General features: G+C 36.4%; 1 protein-coding gene across 3 annotated transcripts in view; it reads left to right on the forward strand.

Moving 5' to 3' along the window:
- NT5C3A (5'-nucleotidase, cytosolic IIIA) overlaps positions 1 to 23,103 on the forward strand; it is a 49,058-nt gene that overhangs the window by 23,111 nt on the left and 2,844 nt on the right. For 2 of the 3 annotated variants that reach the window (XM_081287908.1, XM_081287907.1), the window contains exons 2-7: positions 3,933 to 3,987; positions 13,409 to 13,507; positions 14,554 to 14,623; positions 17,953 to 17,999; positions 18,852 to 18,937; positions 21,633 to 21,722. In XM_081287908.1, the coding sequence (XP_081144034.1) occupies positions 3,952 to 3,987; positions 13,409 to 13,507; positions 14,554 to 14,623; positions 17,953 to 17,999; positions 18,852 to 18,937; positions 21,633 to 21,722 (428 nt within the window). In that variant the 5' untranslated portion in view covers positions 3,933 to 3,951. The remainder of the gene's footprint in view (positions 1 to 3,932; positions 3,988 to 13,408; positions 13,508 to 14,553; positions 14,624 to 17,952; positions 18,000 to 18,851; positions 18,938 to 21,632; positions 21,723 to 23,103) is intronic. The other variant, XM_081287906.1, reaches the window with a different exon arrangement.

Consider the following 23,103-nt stretch of genomic DNA (forward strand, 5'->3'; position numbering starts at 1 on the left):
CTCTGAGCCTTACCTCAGGGTATTATAGACTGAGATTACACTGATATATTTTATAAGTTGATAAAAGTTGTATTGCTGATGTAACAACTTGAATATTGAGAATTAAGATTCATACATGGGGCTGAGGATGTACCTCAGTGGTATGGCACTGTGGGTTCGATCCCCAGCACTGCTGTCTGCACCCCCCCAAAAAAAAAAAGTAAACAATGTTCTCAAGATTCAAATATGTATATTACAGTAAAAGCCTGAGACAGTACGCTAAGTTATATTTAAATAATTTAAATACCAGGCAAGAGCTCTACTGCTAAGCCATAACCCCAGCCCCATTTAACCCCCCAACTTTAAATCAGAAAAGTTAAATCTGCAGCAGGCCATTTCATAAAGTAGTTAGTTTTTTGTTTTTTTTTTTTTTTTTTTTTTTTTTTTGGTGGTACTGGGGATCGAACCCAGGATCTTCCACATGTTAGATGAGTGCTCTACCACTGGAGCTATACCCTCAGCCCTTTGCTTGGTTGTATCACCCAAGCTCCGCATCTGTGGGCAGAGCTTGCCATCTGTGATATTGTTCTAGGACAAAGTCAAGGGCAGAAGAACTCAAGGGTGCTTCAAGGGTCATCAGTATCAGTTACTTAATTTCTACCTGTCCTGGTTTATTCATCTTGAAAACTGCCATTGGGTATTAGAATTAATGAGAGCAGGAAGGATAAAGGAATGCATTCTCAGCTCTGATATTGTCCATTTTCACAAGTATCTAAAATTCTGACTGATCTGTTTTTACCAAGATAATTTATATGAATTGCTTATTTATTTATTTATTTATTTATTTTTTAGTTGTAGTTGGGCACGATACCTTTATTTTATTTATTTTTATGTGGTGCTAAGGATCGAACCCAGGGCCTTGCATGTGCTAGATGAGGGCTCTACCACTGAGCCACAACCCTAGCCCAGAATTGCTAATTTTTAAATAAAAAACCTTTGAAATTTATTTCTTATTCTCTTTCCTCCTCTATTATCCCTTTTATTCAGCTTCATTTTTGTGTTATATCTATTGAGTAAGTTTCACTTTCCCATTTGTGCAATCTTTTTTTCATTGCTGAATTAAAATTCTCAGGGAGAATTATTGAAATGCCACAAGAAAATGATTCTAACCTTACAAAACAACAACAACAAATTTATAGTTTGCTTTTTCATGTGCTAACCCTTCTAAGAAAGTGACATCTTTAAAACAAACAAACAAACAAAAAATAAGCTTGCGGGGAATGGGGAGTGGTGGCAGAGGCAGGAGAATCGCAGGTTTGAACCCAGCCTGGGCAACAACATAGTGAGACCCAGACTCAAAAAATAATCAAAAGGGTTGGAGATGTAGGTCAGTTGAAGAGTGCCCCTGGGTTCAAAAAGAAAATATACAGGTCTTTAAAAATACTTAGTTTGCATTCGGATACTTTAAGACTTGTTTTAAAGCAAATGAATTTTTTTCATGTAGACATACCGATTTTCATTAATTGACTTGTGAAATATTAGTATGACATACCATATCTAGAATTTTTACTTATCAAGTTTGTGCCATTTAAGTGAAATTCTTACCTCTTATTCAGTCTTTAGCCTTGTTCTACACATCCCTTGTCATGAACACTGCTATGGTAGAAACCTTAGCCTCATATTGAAAGAATACGGAATAAATTTTCTTCAGTTTTCACATTTTTTTCCAGTACACATTTGCAGATCCCAGATCTAAGAACTTTAAAACCACCTTTGAAGAGAGTTCAGAGTCCAAGGGTAGTGTTTTCTATTTTTGAATTTGTCTTCTACACTTGATGTGTTTTTTCCAGCAACTCTTCTGTTGAAGCATCTGCAACAGATGACTGTTGGCAGAGCAAGCAGAACTTTGTATACACCAGGTATAGGTTTACAAGCCTATTGGTTAAAAATACACTGTCCTCATTTTCAATGTCTGTCTTTGGATAGTGCCAGAAGGCTGACATTTATGCCGTAGTCTTTATACTTTCATAAGTGATACAGAACCTCAGATTTTTACAAAAGGATGGCAGTATCATTTCATGTGAGATCATCTTTGAATAAGGATGGATTCTAGTCAGATTAACAGTGATGACTGGGAAGTATGAAAGCTCTTCAGTTGAAATTTGCATATCCATGAATTGTAAAAAGCTGGTCATTTTCAAGTTTCTGATCACTCCTTTTTTTTGTTAAGATATTTGAAGAGACCATTAGAATTATTTTTTGGTTTTAATGGGGATTGAACCCAGAGGCACCCTACCACTGAGCTGTATCGGCAACCAACAAACCCACCCTTCCTTCCTCCCTTTTTGTCTCTCTCTGACCCAGGGTGCTTTATCATTGAGCTACATCCCCAGCTTTCTTTTCTTTTCTTTTCCTTTTTTTTTTTTGTTTTGTTTTGTTTTGTTTTGTTTTTGTTTTTGTTTTTTGTTTTTGGTAGCAGTGATTGAACCTAGGGTCACTTAGCCACTGAGCCTCATCCCTTTTGAGACAAGTTGCTGAGGCTGACCTGGAACTTTGAATATTCCTGTCTCAACCTCCTGAGTTGCTGGGCTTACAGTAGGAGCCACTGCAACTGTCTTTGTTATACACCTTTTAATAATAAAATTTAAGAAAAAGTCAAGTTTTCCTCCTTCAATTAAGTTGCTCTTTGAAGTAATATTTTTTTTCTTTCCTTTTTTGGGTAGCAGGGATTAGACCCAAGGGCACTTAACTACTGAGCTACATCCCTAGCTGGTTTTATATTTTATTTTGAGACAGGGTCGTGCTAAGTTGCTCAGGGCCTACCTAGGTTGCTAAGGCTGACTTTGAACTTGGAATTCTCTTACCTCAGCCTCCTGAGTTGCTGGGATTACAGGCATGTGCCACTTTACCTGGATGAAACAGAATTTTAATTATAAAATCTTACTTATCTGGGCTAAAGTAAAAATCAGTGTAGACTGAAAATGAATTAGTAATTTTCCCTATGGTTTATAGTGCAAGAAAGACAAAGTCAGAATAATGATAAGGGACATTTTTAAACTTTTTGGTTTAATGAATAAATACATATAAACTTTACCAAAACATCTAAAATATGTACATTGTGCCAGATATTATGTTAGATTCAAACACAACTCAGATCTTAGTTGTATTATGCTACAAAATGGTATTTATTTATTCATTTATTTAGGTGGTGATAGGGATTGAACCCAGGGATACTTCCCACTCTGGAAGATTTTATTAAAAGAAAATGGAATGGAAATTTTTTTTGTACATTTTGATTTTTTTTTTTTGTATATTTTTATTCTTTTTTTTTTTTTTTTTTTTGTACTGGGGATTGAACCCAGAGGCACTTTACCACTGAGTTATACCCACAGCTGGTTATACATTTTATTTCAAAACAGGGTCTCCATTAGTTGCTTAGGGCCATGCTAAACTGCTGAGGCTGGCCTCAAACTTGTGATCCTCCTGCCTTAGCCTCCGAAGTTGCTGGGATTACAGTCATGTACCACCAGGCCTGGTTGATTTCTTCATTCTTCTTACTTTGTTTCATTTTTATATTCCTACATTGATTCAGTAGTGCCAACACATAATTTTTCTACAACTGTATCTTTCCATTCAGAGAAAATGTTGATAAAATATTCTTGCAATTAAGCATTTTCTTGCAAATATGAACTTAATATTCATATCTTCTTAGCACCATATAAATTCTTGTGTATAATATTTTAAAGCCAAAACTTGGCTGGATAGAGTGAATCCTTTGCTGAACTTCTTGGAAAAGAGAAAAAGATGCCTGAGATAACATGGCATTTAAATAATACCAAAAGGACCCTCTTAGTATGTCATTAGCATACGTGAAGAGCCTGAAATTTATGTATGTCACGTATACCTTTTTTTTTTTCTCTCTTTTGCTGTGACATCACCTGGGGAAAATGCAGAAGATTGGATAGCCAAGATATGACTAATCAAGAGCCTGCTGTACTTAACAAAATGGTGGGTATTTGATTATTTCCAGTTCCATTTATTATGGTGAATCTTCACCTCTTTTGCTTCTCTCTCTAACCAGATAATTTTGGGACTGAAACTTTATATGGATAGAACCTCACATTGCTTGTTGAATTAATTTTAAAGGTATCTTTGAATTTTTTTTCCTTTAAATAAAATGAATGTTATACTGCTTCTCAGCACATGAAATGGTTATTTTATTCCTTTTACTGCTAAATTTCTTTGCTCAACAACACATTTAAACCATACAGAATGAATCCCCCCTACCCACCAGTACTGAGGATCAAACCCAAGGCTTTATACATGCTAGGCAAGCAATCTACCACTGAGTAGAATGCCCTTAAATTTTTTTTTAATATTTATTTTTTAGTTGTAGGTGGACATAATACCTTTATTTTATTTTTATGTGGTACTGAGGATCTAACCCAGTGCCTCACACATGCCAGGTAAGCACTCTACCTCTGAGCCACAACCCCAGCCCTTAATTTTTTTTTTTAATACTTCTTGCACAACAATTGAGTTTGTGTATTAGGATGAGTTAAGAAAAATATAGGCTTTGGAACTATAGATAGCCTTAAATCTCAACTCATTCCTACAGTCAGATACTCTTCTCCTGAGCTATGCCCCACCCTTAACTCATTTCTTAATGGCTATGATGTCATTGATTGAGGGCAATAATCTGACCACTGTGAAATCACCAACTTCATGTTGCTCTCATATATAATGAAAAAGTATGAAGCTGGGTGTGGTGGTACATTCCTGTAATAGAGCAACTAGGGAGGCTGAGGCAGAAGGCCAGCCTCAGCAATTTAGCAAGGCCCTACTAAGACCCTATCTCCAAAAAACAAAAAGTATGTAATATTTGTAATAGCACAAAATAAGCGCTCAGTAAATAATCTGCACGCTAGTGTTTTAGACATGTAAGTAGCAGATTTAGTAATACACATTTGCATCAGTTCTCTATATTCACAACGTTGAATCCTAGAAATAACAATTTGGAAAACGCTTTTCTTCCTTTATTTAACTGATTACAAAAATAAAAATTGTACATATCAGTGGGGTATCAGATTTTTTGCTACATGTAGACATTGTGCAATGATTGTCAATTTATTTTATTTTTTTGATACCATGGATTAAACCCAGGGATGATTAGCCACTGAGCTTATCCCCAGCCCTTTTTGTATTTTATTTAGAGACAGGGTCTCACTGAGTTGCTTAGCACCTCGATTTTGCTGAGGCTGGCTTTCAACTGGCCATCTTCCTGCCTTCATCTCCCGAGCTTCTGGGATTACTGGCATGCACCCCTGCACCCCACTTTTACAGTACATACTTTTTATCTATAGTCCCTCCCTGTGCAGTAGTGTACCAGAACTTTTGACTCTTAAATGTAGCTTAGTATCCACTGATTAACCTAAAAACCTGTTTTAAAGAAAGAGCTATCTAACTGGGGTTGTAGCTCAGTGATGGAACACTTGCCTAGCATGTGTGAAGCACTGGGTTCGATTCTCAGCACCATATATAAATAAAATAAAGGTCCATTGACAACTAAAAAAAAAAATATTAAAAAAAAAGAAAAACTACCTCGTGATCTATTTTATTTTTCTTTTGGTTCTTTTTGTTGTTGTTCTTCCTCTGTTCCTCTTTTTAATTTTTCTTCTTTCTTTCCATTTTTTTTCTGCTTTGAGCCTATAACTTAGAACATAACTTAGCAAGGAGATGTATTAGTCATGCTTGGTAAATCTCTTGTTCAGTTTACTTTGTCTTAGCCAGTATATGATTGAAGTCAAAAGTTGACTCAAAGTGATGATTAAGTCGTCAGTTTAGTTATTGCTGTTTTGTTAAACCATATGGATCTGTTATGTTTTTCAAAACTATTCCAACATTGCCTATTTTGTATGGTTCAATCCATATGGACATGGACATGATACATCTGTTACATGTTCTGGTGTTTGATTCATTGGGATTGAGCATATATCTCTATAAAATTAAACCAGTCTAAAACTCTTATTTTTGTTGACTTTTTTAACCCAAAATAAATACAGAGTGATGTAGAAATTTTCTACCATTAGAAACAATGTAATGATAATGGTACCCTTTATATGATTTGTTACTGGTTGGGGCCAGGACCCTCTAACTCTTGTCTCTTTTAGAAGCAAGTAGTAATAAATTCAAACTATTATTCAAATTATTCAGGAAAACAAGTAAAAGTTGTGTTTTTTTTTTTTTTTTTACTCTTCATTGTATTAATTTGTACCATTTTTGATTTAAGCTTTTTTTTTTTTTAATGTTGATAGATCTCATACATTGACAGGTCCTCAGGGTATTACTTTTCTTGTGATCTGGCTCTAAACCTCTCCCTCCAGATTTTACACACTCTTTTCTCTGCACAATTAAGTTAAAGCTGGGTGTGGTAGCACATGCTTGTAATCCCCGTGACTGAGGCTGAGACAGGAGGATCACAAATTCAAGGCTAATTTAGGCAAAACAGCAATAACCTGTCAAGGGAGGGAGAGTGGGAGGGAAGAAAATGACCTGCCTCAAGGAGTGCCTTTAACCAACTGAGGACCTGTGAAGAGTCATTTGAGGCTCCATTATGAGTATTCTCCACAGTAAAAAGTTTCAATTTCTGATCTGGCTCTCTGACTAATTCTGTGACTGATTGTGTAACTTTGGGCAAATCACTTAATCTTTCTGAGCTTGTTTCCCTTCTGTAGAATAAGATATTTCAATTAAATAAAGTCATGTGAAAGAACCTTGTAAAGTTTAAAGCACCACAAAGGGCTAATCATTATTAGTAAGTGGCACATATCACTTCCAGATCTGAAATTTATTAAAAGTATTGAAAACATTTTTTTGGACTCTCAAATAAAATAAAATGCCAACATCCCCCCTACATTTCCCAGTCCATGTCAAGTGGTTGCCAGAGACAGCAGCATGGCACCGTCTAGAGCTCCCGAACTCACAGTCTTCAAGGGTCAAGCTAATGGATGTTAAGGAGGAAAGGGTGTAAATGACTGTGATTAACTGGAGACTGGGGCCAGGCTAGAGGAGGTGGCTACTTCTTGGTTCTGGGCTTGTGGCCAGATCTCCACATTTTTCATGAAACGCCAGAAAGCAGGTATTTTAACTGAAACCTCCTAGTTCTCAAATGTTGGCAGCTCTTTTACACTTAAAAACTAGAGGCTCACATGTACAAACAGGCCCCTAGTCCAATCTCTGTTACAGACTGTTCTAAATTAAAATGACTGTAATTAAACTCTGAACACCTGGGTTGGGACTCAGACTCTGTACCTTACTTTGTGTGTGATCATTTAATTTAATTTTTCAGACTGTCACTATTTTATTTACAAAAATAATAATTGTATAAAATAATATCTGCAAAGCATTGGCACAATGGATATGTAAATACTTATTCACTCTACAAATGCAAAGAGACACAGCTATCATATAATTAATTGGTAGTGCCTTCAGATTTTTTTTTTTTTTTTTTTTTGTATTCTGGACACTCAGTTTTTCCATCATGCTCCAGAAATATTATGGTATCTTGGAAAGATAGTGAAGTATGGAGTCAGAGACCTGGGTCCAAGTTTTGGCTGTGACCTTACACTATAAGCTCTAGTTTCCTTATTTCTAAATACAGATCACATCTGCCTTGCAGGTAAGATTATTGAGAAAATGTTTATAAAGACCTAGAACAGTATCCACTCATTGTCAACCCCTTGCCCTTTCAAGTGATCACAAAAATAAGAGCTGTACACAGGACTCTAGTACAGAATGAATGTTCATCATGTCGTGTTGACTGTCCTGCCATGGAAAGGTCAAAGTGCTTTTAAAGGCAAGAATTCCACGGGAGTGGTAGTACACACTTGTAATTCTAACTATTTAAGAGGCTGAAGCTGGAAGACCACAAGTTTGAAGCCAGCTGTGGCATCTTATGGAGACTTATTTCAAAATAAATAATAAGAGTAAGGTAAAGAGTAGTGATAAACTGCCCCTGGGTTCACTCCCTAGTACTAGAGGAGACCAAAAAACAAATTCAAGACAAACAGCTGTTTCTCTTTTTCTCACATTAGATCATGCTCTGATAGCTCTCCAATCTCAGCATATACTGCTTCTCCACCCCTTTCTCAGTTGGGTTGGCTCTTCCTCCTTAGCTTCAACACAAGTGATCTTCATTTTTTCTGTTTCTCTTATATTTTACTGGACTTCTTTGCAATGTGTAGTTATTTGGGTTCCTATATTGCAGTCAATGTTAGCGAATATGTGCCTTGAGTAGAAGCTGTATCTTATTAACACTTTTTATTTCTTACAGTGCTGCTCAATCATTGTCTTATACTTTGTGTTGAATGAATAGATGGATTTGTCCTTCTCTTCCTTGATGTGGAGGAAGGCCAAATATTTGTTAGGAAAGATTGTTATCATACAACTTGGAAATGCATGATTTTTTCTTTTTCTTTTCTTTTTTTTTTTTTGGTACTGGGGATTGAACCCAGGGGCCCTTAACCACTGAGCCACATCCCCAACCCTTTTTATTTTTTATTTTGAGACAGGGTCTTGGCTGAGTTGCTTAGGTCCTTGGTAAATTGCTGAGACTGGCCTCAAACTTGCGATCCTCCAACCTCAGTTTCTGGAGTCTCTGGGATTACAGGCAGGCACCACTACACCTGTCAGTAATTTTATCATTGGTTAAAATATGAATTGTATTATTTGTATGTACTGAATTATACTAACCCTTAGTTTGAGTTTAGGTGTAATAATAACTGCTGGGTATGGTGGTTCATACCTGTAATCCCAGCTACATGGGAGGCTTAGGCAGGAGGATCAACAGCAAGACCTCTCAAAAGTAAAAATAAAAACGGTAAGGGATGGAGTTCAGTGTTAAAAGTGCCCCTGGATTCAATCCCCAATGTGTGTGTGGGGAGAGGGGGGTAAATAACAATACATTATTATAAATGGAATGCATTTGTGTATTATTAAACTTTGATGATGTTATAATTTCATTCTTGAAATTAGGATGATCATTAGTCTGGTACATTATTATTGGATTAATACCAAGAAGAGCCCAGAAATTTGATGACTATACAATAGAGATATTCATATTTAGCTTGTCCTAAAGTATCTACAAGATGATATAAAATTATTTAATACTGCTATTGAATTGTGAGTAAAATTAACTTTGAAAACAGCTTATTTAGAAATCCTTGCTTTTTGGATTTGGAAGTAGACTAATCATTAGGCATTTATTTTATTTGTACAAATACAGTATATTAAAGACCAGATACAATAAATGTATTTTAGGTGTTAATGATCTTGTATTGATTCTAGGTAGGCTTCTATCAACATATATACTTAGATTCTTGTCAGAAAGGTTTTGTTCCTTCCTTCCCCAGCATTTTACATTACGGCAGCTTTAGCAGATGATCATTATTTTTCTTTAATCACAGGGGAAATTTTTAGCCCTATATTTATTTTTCATACCATTTTATTATAATCAAATTGAAAAGCTTTTGGACAATTGAAAATAACTTGCCCTTCATATTTGAAGTATTGTTGTTTTATGTGCCACCAAACAAGTCTGTTTTTGTCCAAGAGAGATATGGAAAGAAGGGACTTGGGAGGTAAAAGTATGTGATACATCTCATCCTTCTCCTGCATTCAACTTCTTAATGTTCTGATCCTCTGTGGTCTTTGATTCTGTTTCTTGGACTGCATTCTAGAATGTTTGAGTTCCTGAGGAATATTTCTGTGTGTGTGTGTGTGTGTGTGTGTGTTAGCAGAGGAGTGTATTATATGTATTTCATCCTATTGTTCTCTGGAGTAAAGAGGTGTTCTTTGTCTACTATTATCTTAGTTCACTTCAGACCTATTTGAGTATTCTGCTTATATTATTTTTCTGAAACAAATGTTTGTGTTTTGCCCAGAGGCATAGCTGTGTAAATGTCTGTAGCCACTGGTTCTCTTTCATCACTTGTGAGTTAGAATAAACGAAGCTTAAAGTTTTTTAGTGTAGCTGAAGTCAGCCTAAAAGATTTTTTGGAGAGCAAGTTATTTTGAGTTGCCTGAAAACATAATTTAATTATGATACAGTGTTAAAGAAAATTAGTATGGGTCTAAAACCTTTTATCATTTGTGATTAGAAGACAACTGTTCTGTAATAAGCCATAATGTAAACTGTTGAAGAAGGAGCAAAGCCTGCCTGACAAGAATTCAGGGTATGTTGGTTGACTGGAGCCACCAAGTGGTCTTGGGGATAAACTCCTTCTGTTATCTGAACCTTTGAGAGAGTGATTTGCTTGAGACAAGAAAGACATCTTACTGAGTGTGGACACACTGAAATAAAACATTCAGTTTTCTCAGTGAAAACAGCATTGGTGACAAAGATCTTTTGCTACTCATAAATTGTGCCGTAAGTTACTTATTGAATCAAGCATGTGCTCATTATTATGTACTTGCCAGTTGTGGCTGAGGTAAGAACAGAATTTGATTGTCAGGTATCTGTAAAGGAGCTACAAAAGGGTTTTCCAAAACAGTAATGTTTCTTTAAACTCAACAAGAAAACAAGTCTAAATAATGTTCAGCATCATGTCCCTAGCATCTGGGAAGAGTATTTGGCCCAAAGGAGACACATCTTGTTAAGGAAATGAACAGGTTAATGAATAAAAAAAGGAGTGTAGGAGCAAGTACCTGTTTTCCTGTCTCATCTCTTGAAAAAAATCACTGTAAAATAAATGTTTATATAACCTTTAATCCATTGAAATTCTTTTTTTTTTAATATTATTTTTTAGTTCTCGGCGGACACAACATCTTTGTTGGTATGTGGTGCTGAGGATCGAACCCGGGCCGCACGCATGCCAGGCGAGCGCGCTACCGCTTGAGCCACATCCCCAGCCCCATTGAAATTCTTTAAAGCCTTACAAAGTTAAAAGGATCTCTGCATCAAGGTTGCTTGTATGGCAGGAGAGCCTATCATCCTATTTAAACATGGCTTTTAACAATTAAGTATGTAGAGACTGGGTGTGTAGCTCAGTGATAGATTCCATGCATTACTGAGGCTCTAGGTTTGATCCCCAGCACACTCCACCCCAAAATTTAGTGTTTGGTAGGTCTAAGTCTTTCATTCATGAGGAAATTTTTAATGTTAGTACCTTGCTTTTCTGTACACCTATGTCATCTTTTAGTCTTTGTTAAACAGTCTACCGCTTTTCTGATTTTTTTCTACTCTTGACCATATGTAGGAAAAACAAAATCTGATAGATGTACCTAGACAGATTATCGAACAGTAGTCCAGGGTATTTTTTTTAAATATATCTTTTAGTTGAGAGTGGGCCTTTATTTATTTATTTATTTGTTTATATTTTTTTTTAGATACTGGGGGTTGAACTCAGGGGCACTCAACCACTGAGCCACATCCCTGGCCCTATTTTGTACTTTAAATTGTTTAGAGACAGGGTCTCACTGAGTTACTTAGCACCTCACCATTGCTGAGGCTGGCTTTGAACTCGAGATCCTCCTGCCTCAGCCTTCCAAGCTGCTGGGATTACAGGAGTGTGCCACCACACCTGGCTTATTTTTATTTTTTTATTTCTATGTGGTGCTGAGAATTGAACCCAGTGCCTCACACATGCTAGGCAAGTGCTCTCCCACTGATCCACATCCCAGCCCTCGGGGAATTTTAAGTACATAAATATGTACTTAAAATGAAATAAATATGTTATGAAATAATATGTTTATGAAATAAATGTTAATATTGGCGGTAACTAATCCAGAATAAAGGCACATAAATAAAGATTACAGAGTATAACTAGTATAGAGTTGTGGTTAGAGCTACTGTTGTCTGTGATTTATATCTGACTTTAAAATGATCCATAATATCCCTCTCCGGGTCCTGCATACATAATGTAAGAGCACTATGTTCTTGTACATTTTCTTCTGATGAGTTTCATTTTTCTTGTGATAAGATAGAAACAATCAAGAACACTTTAAATTGTTGAGCAACCCTAAAGCTTTTTTGTTGTTGTTTCCTTTTTTTTGTATTATTTTTTTAATTTGTTTTAATCAGTTACACATGACAGTACAATGACCTTGACATATCATACATTTGAATCAGATGGGTTATGATTTCTCATTTTTCTGAGTGTACAGGTTGCAGAATAACCCTAAAGTCTTCATAAACCAGCCTGGTAGTGGCTTAAGTTTAGGTGGTCTGATACTTTTTATAGTTATCTTAACTTGAAATAATCTGTTGTAAAAATTATACAATGAAAAATGAATGAATTATTTAGGATATACTACCAAAAAAGAAAGATCTTAAAGAACTTTTCAAATTTAAAAATACTTAAAGTATTGTAATTATCTTTACAAAAACTTGTGTGGAAAAATTGTGTAATATTTCCTTTCTGTTGAGAAATATTTGAAAATGTAGCCAGGTATGGTGGTACACACCTATAATCCTAGCAACTCGAGAGGCTGAGGCTGGAGGATCTCAAATTCCAGGCTAGAGCCTCAGCCACTTTTTGAGACCCTGTCACAAAAAAAATAGAAAAAGTCTGGGGGCATTGGCACATGCCTGTAATCCCAGTGGCTCAGGAGATTGAGGCAGGAGGATCTTGAATTCAAGCCAGCCTCAGCAAAAGCAAGGCACTAAGCAACGCAGTGAGATCCTGTCTCTAAATAAAATACAAAATAGGGCTGGGGATGTGGCTCAGTGGTCAAGTATCCCCGAGTTCAATTCCTGGTTCCAAAAATAAAATAAAATTTTTAAAAAAGGACTGGGGTTTAAAGCTCAGTGTTTAAACCACCCAGAACCCCTGAGTTTAAAACCCAGTACTGGGCGGCAGTAGGGGTGGGAAGGGTGTGGTGTTGTCTTAAATGAACATGAATATAAACTAAGTGCTTTTTTTTTTTTTCTTAAACTGGGGGTTGAACCCAGGAGGAGGCCTTAACCACTGAGGTATATCCAGCCCTTTTTATTTTTTATTTTGAAACAGGGTCTTGTTAAGTTGCTTAGGACCTCACTAAGTTGCTGAGGCTATTTTCAAACTTGCAATCTTCTGGCTCAACCTTCTGAATTGCTGGTATTATAGAATTGTGCCACCATACCTAGCACAAGTGTCGATTTTTTGTTTTATTTTCTGGTGCTGGGGAATCGAACCCTGGGTACTTTATCACCTTAATCTTCTAGATGAAAACTATTGATTTGAGTTAAATTTTGTGTGTGTTTAAATGGTAACTTAATATGATAGTTTACATATTTAAAATATTGTCTCAACATTGTTATATGTTCAAGTAATACAAGCTTCTGCTTGTAATGTTTTCTCCCTAGACAGTCGAGTAACCATATCATATGGTTGGTATCATAGGAACCTGGTAAAAGAGGAAGTAAAATAGTTCATTTCTTTTTGCCTTTTAGATGCCAGAATTCCAGAAAAGTTCAGTTCGTATCAAGAACCCTACAAGAGTAGAAGAAACTCTCTGTGGTCTTATCAAAGGAGGAGCTGCCAAACTTCAGGTAGACTAATTATGCAGATGTCTTTATTGTTTAAATATTTTATTATTAATATTCAAACAGTGTCATTCATCTTCTTCCTATTTTGGTAACATCTGAGTAAAACAAGTTTAAGTGGACATTTTTGGCCTGTTTCTTGGAATGTGAAATCTAAGACATCTAGAATTGTCTAAAACAGAATACTCTAATGGAAACACAAATTAATAGCCTTAATATAAACATTTTCTTTTATTATTTTTCATTTGTTTATTTGTGCTGATCATTGAACCCTAGGCATTGTGCATGCTAATAGTACCTTCTACCACTGTCCCTACACCCACTGCCCCCAAACTTTAGGATTTGTTCAGTATTAAGTATTAAGCAAGTTAACGTCTGGTTGCAGTAGTGCACACCTATAATCCCAGTTACTTGGGAGACTGAGGGAGAGTGAAGCAGGAAAATTGGAAAGTTTGAGGCCAGCCTCAGCAACTTTTTTTTTTTTTTTTAATTTAGTGAGGCCCTCTCTCAAAAGGAATGGGGATGTAGCTCAATGGTTGAGCACCCCTGGTTTCAGTCCCCAGTACCAAAAAAGAAATCAAGTAACCATATCACATACAATTTATAACTTTCTACACTGATTGTTTTTGTTTGGTTGGTGGTTGTTTGGTACAAGGGATTGAACCCAGGGGCACTCTACCACTAAGCCACATCACGAGCCCTTTATAGCTTTTATTTTGAGACAGGGTCTTACTAAATTAATCCAGGCTGGCCTTGAATTTGCAGTCCTTGTGCTTTAACCTCCCAAATCCTTGAAGTATAGGTGTGTAACACCATGCCTGGCTGATTAATCAGATTTTATTTGGTGATAAATATAGGGCACTTAAGATATCACCTTGTATTTAAAGTCATTTTCAGGATGTTGTATGTGAAAAGCATTAGAAAACTTAATGTCAAAATAGTAACCTAAGCATGGTCCCGTGCTTCTAAGAAGGTATGTATTTGGATAGCAATAAAGAAATCCTGGTCATGGTGGCTGTGCTTACATAATGCCTTTCTCCTATTTCTTACAGATAATAACAGACTTTGATATGACACTAAGTAGATTTTCCTACAAAGGGAAAAGATGCCCAACTTGTCATAGTAAGTATGGTGCTCTTTTTTTTATGGTACTGGGGACCACTGAGCCACACTCCAGCTCTGTTTTGTATTTTATTTAGAGACAGGGTCTCACTGAGTTGTTTAGCGCCTCGCCTTTAGTGAGGCTGGCTTTGAATTCCCAATCCTCCTGACTCAACCTCCCAAGTCACTGGGATTACAGGAATGCACCACTGCAATCAGCAAGTGTGATATTCTTAAACAAATTTATAAAACTAATCACAGATATCCTTTTTATCTATATTACTTGTGAGATGACTGGAAGTTCCTTTTGGATATGGAAATCAGGGGGACCTGCTTTTTCTTAACTGTATTTTTTTTTAATATTTATTTTTTAGTTGTAGTTGGACACAGTATCTTTATATTATTTTTATGTGGTGCTGAGGATCTAACCCAGGGCCTCGCACGGGCTAGGCAAGCACTCTACTGCTGAGCCACAATCCCAGCCCTTTTAACTGTATTTTGAGGATTTGGGTTTTCCCCCCTTATTATATAAATAGTTCTTTTTATGTGTGGTTTTGATAGCGGAGGATATAGAAACTTAATATATCTCACCATCTGTAGTCTATTAATTATTCAAAAAAATTTTAAATGGATTTTAAACTCTGACTCAACCTAAAGAAATAGTGTTTAACACATACTGTGGCTTGGGGATGGAGCTTAATGGTAGATCTTGTAATGCCTTCCTTGAGACAGCACTGCCCCTCCCCCAAAAAAAGTGGTTGGAGGAAGGCTGTTAATAGGATTTTTATTTTTTGTCAGTAATTCCTCTTTGGAGAAATTTTTGTTTTGTTTTGTCTTTATTTTTATTTATTTAATTTATTTGTTTATTTATTTTTGTGGTACTACTGGAGATTAAGCCCAGGGGAACTTTACCACTGAGCTACATCCCCCACTTCTTTTATTTTTCATTTTGAGACAGGGCCTCACTAAGTTGCTGAGAGTCTTGCTAAATTGCTGAGGCTGGCCTCGAAGTTGCCATTTTCCTGCCTCAGTCTCCCAAATTGCTGGGATTAAAGGCAAGTGACACTGCACCCGGCTTGTTTCTTCTCTTTAGTTAAAATGGAAGATGAAAATGGGAACAGTCACTACACAATTCAGTGTTTGAAGACCTTGAATTGTTTGGCTCAGGGGTTATGTGAGGAACCACTAAGTCTCAGATTTTGAAACTGTTTTAGTTTTGGTTTTGTTTTGCAGAGTAGTTCTAGGGATTGAACCTAGGGCCTTGGGCATGCATGCAAGGCGAGCACTCTGCTACTGAGCTATATCCCTAACTCTTAACTTGCTTCTTTTTCTTTCCTTTTTTTCTTTCTTCCTGTCTCTCTCCATCCTTCCCTTTGCATGTTTTCCATATTTTTTATTGGCACATTATAATTATACATAATGGGGGCTGGGGTTGTGGCTCAGTGGTAGAGTACTTGCCTAGCACATGTGAGGCACTGGGTTCAATCTTCAGCACCACATAAAAATAAATAAATACAGGTGTTGTGTCCATCTATTTTAAAAAGATTATATGTAGGCTGGGGTTGTGGCTTAGTGGCAGAGCACTTGCTTCACGTACGTGAGGCACTGGGTTCAATCCTCAGTACCACATATAAATAAATAATAATAAAGATACATCAACAACTAAAAAATATTTTTAGAAAAAGATTATATGTAATGATTTTTTGGTTACACATTGGTACATGCACACAATATAAAATTGAATTAAACCAATATCATTCCCTGATATGTCACCTCTTCCTGTCCTTTCCTCTATTGGTTTCCCTTCAGTTTTCATGAGAACACCGCACACACCTTTCTTTTCCTTTTTCCTCTGTAGCCTCCACATATGAGAGAAAACATGACCGTTGGCTTTCTGAGTTTGTCCTATTTTGTTTAACAAAATATTTTTATTTTTAATATTTATTTATTTTAATTCTCAGCAGACACAACATCTTTGTTGGTATGTGGTGCTGAGGATCGAACCCGGGCCGCACGCATGCCAGGCGAGCGTGCTACCACTTAAGCCACATCCCCAGCCCTAAAATATTTTTAGATTCCATCCATTTTTCTTCAAATGACACAATTTCATTTCTCTTTGTGGCTAAATAAAACACTACTGTATATATATATATATATATATATATATATATATATATATATATATACACACACACACCATATTTTCTTGATTCGTTCATCAATTGATGGACATTTAGGCTTGGTTCTATAGTTTAGCTATTATAAATTGTGCTGCTATAACCTGGGCATGCATGTTTCAATATAGTATGCTGATATTTATCCTTTGGATAAATTCCAAGGAGTGGTATATCTGGGTCCTATGGTAGTTCTATTCCTAATCTTTGAGAAACCTCCATACTGATTTTCAGAGTGGTTATACTAATCTACAATCCCACTGACAGTGTTAAGAGTGTTCCTTTTCCCCCACATCCTCTGTAGCATTTAATTTTTTTTTTGAGAGAGAGAGAGAGAGAATTTTAATATTTATTTTTTTCAGCTCTCGGTGAACACAACGTTTTTGTTTGTATGTGGTGCTGAGGATCGAACCTGGGCCGCACACGTGGCAGGCAAGCGCGCTACCGCTTGAGCCACATCCCCAGCCCTGTAGCATTTATTATTAATGTTTATTTTGTTTTTGTTCTTTTGTTTGTACCAGGGATTGAACCCAGGGATATTTTGCCACTGAGCCATATCCTCAGTCCTTTTTATTTTGTTAACTTGTTAATAACAAGTTACAGTTGGGATTAAAGATATATGCCACCACAACCAGTTACTGTTTATATTCTTGATGACTGCAGTTCTGACTGGAGTAAGATGAAATATTGGTATAGGTTTTTGATTTCTCTAATTGCTAAAGATGTTGGACTTTTTTATATTATATTTGCTATTTATATTTCTTCTTTTTTAGGGGGGCCACTGGGGATTGAGCTCAGGGGCATTCGACCACTGAGCCACATCCCCAGCCCTATTTTGAATTTTATTTAGAGACAGTCTCAATGAATTGCTTAGTGCCTTGCTTTTGCTGAAGCTGTCTTTGAATTCTCGATCCTCCTGCCTTAGACTTCCAAGCTGCTGGGATTATAGCCATGTACCACCATACCCGTGTTGGGCAGAAGCTTTTTAATTTGATGCCAGGCCATTTCCACTTCTTGATAGAAATTCACTTCTTTTCTTTAGCTAATGTGAATTATAGCACTGAGACCAAAATTTGTAATAACCATGCTGGTTGACTTGTGCTTTAAGACATTATTCACAGTACTGGTAACATCTGAATATTTTCTTTTAATGCCTGTTTTGCTTTCTGTCTTCAGATATCATTGACAACTGTAAGCTGGTTACAGATGAATGTCGAAAAAAGGTAAACTCTACCAGTAATCCACCATAAATACCCTCCGGATGAGAATTTCATTAGGTTCATTCACACAAATAAGAATGGATGCAAAGTTCTTATGATCATACCTGGCTCATAATAATTATTCAGTACATGCTTTTTTATTGTATGAATATTGTCAACATATTTTAAAGGAAAAACTAATATTAACTTTTAAACAACAAAACTTAGATGTAATGGTGGCATATACCTCTAATCCTAGCAATTTGGGAGGCTAAAATGTAGGAGGATGACAGGTTTGAGCCAGCCTCTACAATTTAGCAAGACCTGTAACAGAGTAAAAAGGGTTGGGATGTAGTTCAGTGGTAGAGCCCCTGTATGAGAAAAAAGCAAAGATTTAAAACTTAGATTTAAAACTTCTAAATGATTACTAAAATATTCTACTATTCCTCTATTAATTGGAAAATTAAAAATACTTCTATTTGTTCATAGTTTTTCCTCCCTTAAAGTAGTAAAGAAATTTCTTCAGTACTTTGAGTATCTATCTCTGTATATCTTTTTTTTTCCTCTGTATATCTTAATAAAATAAGATGACTTAAATTTGTGAATATGAGAACTTGTTTTGTAATGCTACTCTGATTAGTTAGTAGTTGGTTTGCCGAATTGCTGGCATAAAAGTATTTTATAAAAGAGGTACCTTTTTGCAGATGTGTTTAATTATATCTACAAAATTAGCTTCTATTAAGTGTCAGCCCAGTTTCATCTTTTATTGTAAAGCAGTTTACAGACACTTGTTCATGTTGTCTTGCTTTCAGTAAAACAAAATGGATTAGTGACAAAACACTGTGGTTATGATGATTAAGTTATTTTATTTTCTAGTTATTGCAACTAAAGGAACAGTATTATGCTATAGAAGTTAATCCTGGTCTTACCGTGGAAGAAAAGTACCCTTATATGGTAGAATGGTAAGTGTGTATGGAATGGTGGGAACCTGAAAGCCTAACAAAGCAGTGTTACAGTTAAAACTGATGGTTTTTTTCTGCCCTGTCTATACTGTGTACAAGTACATTCTTCAATCATGTTAAAGCAGTGAATTGAATTAAACATAAAATAAATTTTTATTTTCTAATCACTCTAGGGTTTGCTTTTTAAGTTCAGTAGAACTAAATTTAAAATTCTGCACTCAAAACCAAGAATTTTTTTTCCTTACAGTATATGGACACGCCAAGTGCAGTGGTATACAACTGTAATAAGGGACTCAGGAGGCTTAGGCAATAGGGTTACAGGTTTGAGGCCAACCTGGGCATGTTAGCAAGACCAGAACCTTTAAGAAAGTTCCTTCTCGCCAAGCACAGTTGGGCACACCTGTAATCTCAGTGGCTTGGGAGGCTGAGGCAGGAAGATCGCCAGTTCAAAGTGAGCTTCAGCAACTTAGTGAGACCCTGTCTCTAAATAAAAATATAAAAAGTGCTAGTGATATGGCTCAGTGGTTAAGATCCCCCTGGGTTCAATCCCTGGTGCACCAAAAAGAAAGTTCTTTCTCAAATCAAGGCACTTTCTACTTCTTAAAATCCTGAGATCAGGAATATTTGTCTTCATTATCCCATTACCTAAAAGGGTGCCTTGCACACGTCACCTGTATGTATACCTGTATTTGTGGTACTGAATTTTTTTTTTTTTTTTTTTTTTTTTTTTTTTGTACTAGGGATTGAACTCAGGGGCATTCCACCACTGAGCCACATCCCCAGCCCTACTTTTATTTAGAGTCTGGTCTCACTGAGTTGCTTAGTGCCTCGCTTTTGCTGAGGCTGGCTTTGAACTCATGATCTTCCTATCTCAGCTTCCCAAGCCACTGGGATTACAGGAGTGTGCCACCACACCCAGTGGTATTGAACCTTGAAAATAGACTTTACCTGCATGTAGAAGCAGAATTAGAATTAGATTTCTGCATTATAGAAGAAAGGACCATCCTTCTGGGCACAGTGGTATATGCCTGTCTGTAATCCCAGCAACTCAGGAGACTGAGACATCAGGATCACAATTTCAAGGCCAGCCCCAGCAACTTAGCAAGACCCTAAAACAACCTGTAACCTGGCTCGAAATAAAAAGGGCTGAGGTTGTAGCCCAGTGCTGAAGCTCCCTGAGCTAAATCCCCAGTACCAAAAATAAAAAGAAAGGACATCTAGCAAGTAGAATTATTTGGCAGTGGCAATGGAATAAGGTTCCCTTAGAGAATGAGTACACCGTCTAATGGAAGCTGATATAGGCAGAGAGGAGTGTCATTTAGGAATAATGTAGGCAATTATTTAGATCTCCAGTGAAAAGTTAGGTTCTTTGTTAGTGAGTGGGCTGTTTGGACAGTTGTAAAGGTGAGAGTTAGATTCTAAAGCCTGGTTACACTGAGATGCTGTGTTTAGGTGTTATTACATTCATATAAAAAATAGGTGAGGTTGTATATACTTTCCATAGTTTTTTTCCTTGCTCACTAGGTAGCTTCTTCAATACTTTTTGACATTTCTTGAAAATTTAAACTACAAGAGATGAGAAAAGTGACTTTGCTTTTACCGATCACACAGTCACACAAATGACTATGCCATCCTAGGTTTGGATGAGGTGTTTTTTGTTTGTTTATTTGGTTTTGTTTGTTGGTTTTTTTTTTTTTTTAAACAAAAACAAGTAGGGAGCAATGACATGCCTACAGTCCCAGCTACTTGAGAGGCTGAGGCAGGAAGATCATAAGTTTGAGGACAGTCTGGATAACTTAGTGAAACCCTGTCTCAAATTAAGAACAAAGCAGGCAGGTAGAGGTTGGGATATAGCTCAGTGGTAGAGCACCCCCGGGTCAATCTCCAGTTCTGCAAAACAAAAAGCAAAAATGAATCTTTATTGTCTAGAAATATATATTTTAAAAATCCCCTGTGAAAGGTGCAGTTATTTCCCTAGATATGAAGGACATATTAAACTTTATGAACACTTCATCCAGATGTCCAGACAATGCTCCATCTATGTATTGTTCTGTATTTGCACATTCATGTAGTCATCTACAGATACCAGGTAGCCCTTATCCATTCCCTACTTATATTCACTATCATTGGCTTTCCATTAATCTATTGAGAAAAGGTTTGGGGTTGACAGATAAACTCATCGTGAGTACCCGTGAGTGCTGCAGGCTCACTGGTGACCCAGCTATTGCCTTTCCCTTGGGACTGGAGCATCAGGACTCAAACCACTGAGGATCAAGAGAAATCTGGTTTGGGGTTGGGGCTGTAGCTCAGTGGTAGAGCATTTGCCTAGCATGTGTGAGACACTGAGTTCAACCTCAGCATCACATAAAAATAAATAAATAAAGGTCCATCTACAATTAAAAATAGAGAAATCTAGACTGAGATCTTATCTGTAGACTGAGGAAAGACAGCCCTTTTCTTTCATTATCTTATTAACATATTTAAGTTCTGAGTTCTAGAGATCTGGAAAATGTGCAACAAATATACACATCACATTTTGAGGCACACTAGGATATAATTCATTAATGGTGAATTTTTATATCTCAGATTGAAATCCAAATATGTGGCCAAAAGAACTTTTCTTATACTGAAGCATGCTTTGTAATAAAAATAATTGTTTTAATGTATACTTTTGTTTCTTTTGTCACAACTCCAGGTATAGTAAGTCTCATAGTTTGATTGTTGAACAAGGTATACCAAAAGCTAAAATTAAAGAGATTGTGGAAGAATCTGACGTTATGCTCAAGTAAGTTTCTGAATGTTTGTTATTGTCTGCAGAATTGAAGTATTTTTATTTTCAATTGCGTATTTTTATTAAAATAAGATATGACACTACTCCATGGAAAAATACCCTAAATATACTACTTGTCCAAAATGGATAGTGTATGATAAGAAATCTAGAATGACAAGTTAAATTTTGGTGTGGGTAATAAATCACATTTAAGTACTAATATTTTTGTCCAGATTAAACCCCTAATATTTGTTGTGTTTCAAAAGATTTGCTTATTCTATTTCTCCTAAATGAAATCATACCATGTATTCTTTTTTCCTTTTAAACTTTTTTTGGTTGTAGGTGAACACAATACCTTTATTTTATTTTTATTTATTTTTTTTAATGTGGTACTGAGGATTGAACCCAGTGCTTTTTAATGGTATAAATTGTGAATGGTAGGCTTATATCTATATTCAATATGAGTCTGTTTGAACTATTAGAACAGTCATTCTCCTTCCTCTACTCTGTTGATTTTTCTTTTGCTCATTTATTTATTTTTGGTTGGCTCTTTATATGTGGTGCTGAGAACCGAACCCAGTGCCTCATACATGCTAGGCAAGCGCTCTACCACTGAGTCACAACCCCAGCCCCTTGATTGGTTCTTTCTACTTAAACATAAAGGTGAAATTCCCCATGGTATATTTATATATACACATAATGTGATTTTGTTAAAATTTATTCTACATTTCCTTCCCTTTCTCATCCCTCTTCTTTCCCTTTTGATAAAAGGTATGGAATGCGTCATGAATTTGCATGTCATCCTTGCACAGGGGTTATGCTAATCTTCTTTGTATTGCTCCACTTTTAGTATATGTGCTGCCATAGTGAGCACCCTTTTAAAATTTGTTATTCTGAGATAGGTTCTCACTGCATTGCCCATGCTGACACTGAACTTGCAATCCTCCTGCCCCCACCTCCTGAATCCCAGGGATTAAAAACACATACCACTATGTCTAGCTTTAAGCTGATTTTCCATATCTTTTACCACCTTTTACAATTTTCAATTAGTAAGACAAATACAATGCTGCTCCTTTTTATTCTTTTTGGTGCTGGGAATTGAACCCAGCACCTTGTGCATACTAGACAACTGCTATTATCGCTGACCAGGCAGTGCCACCCAGCATCTAGTGCCATTTTTTAGAACATACAGCTTCCATGGCTGAGGGTGTAGCTCAGTGGTAGAGCCCTTTGTAGAATGTATGCCCCCCAGTCCCCCACTGTACACACTGCATGTCTCTGCCTATTTTGAACTAGTAGAATTGATTAAAAGAGCCAGGCTTGGCAGCACAAGCTGGTAAAACCAGCAATTTGAGAGGCTGAGGCAGGAGAATTATAAGGCCAGCTCAGCAACTTG

This window comes from Spermophilus citellus, assembly GCF_964194105.1.
Source record: "Spermophilus citellus genome assembly, chromosome: 3".
NCBI lineage: Eukaryota > Metazoa > Chordata > Mammalia > Rodentia > Sciuridae > Spermophilus > Spermophilus citellus.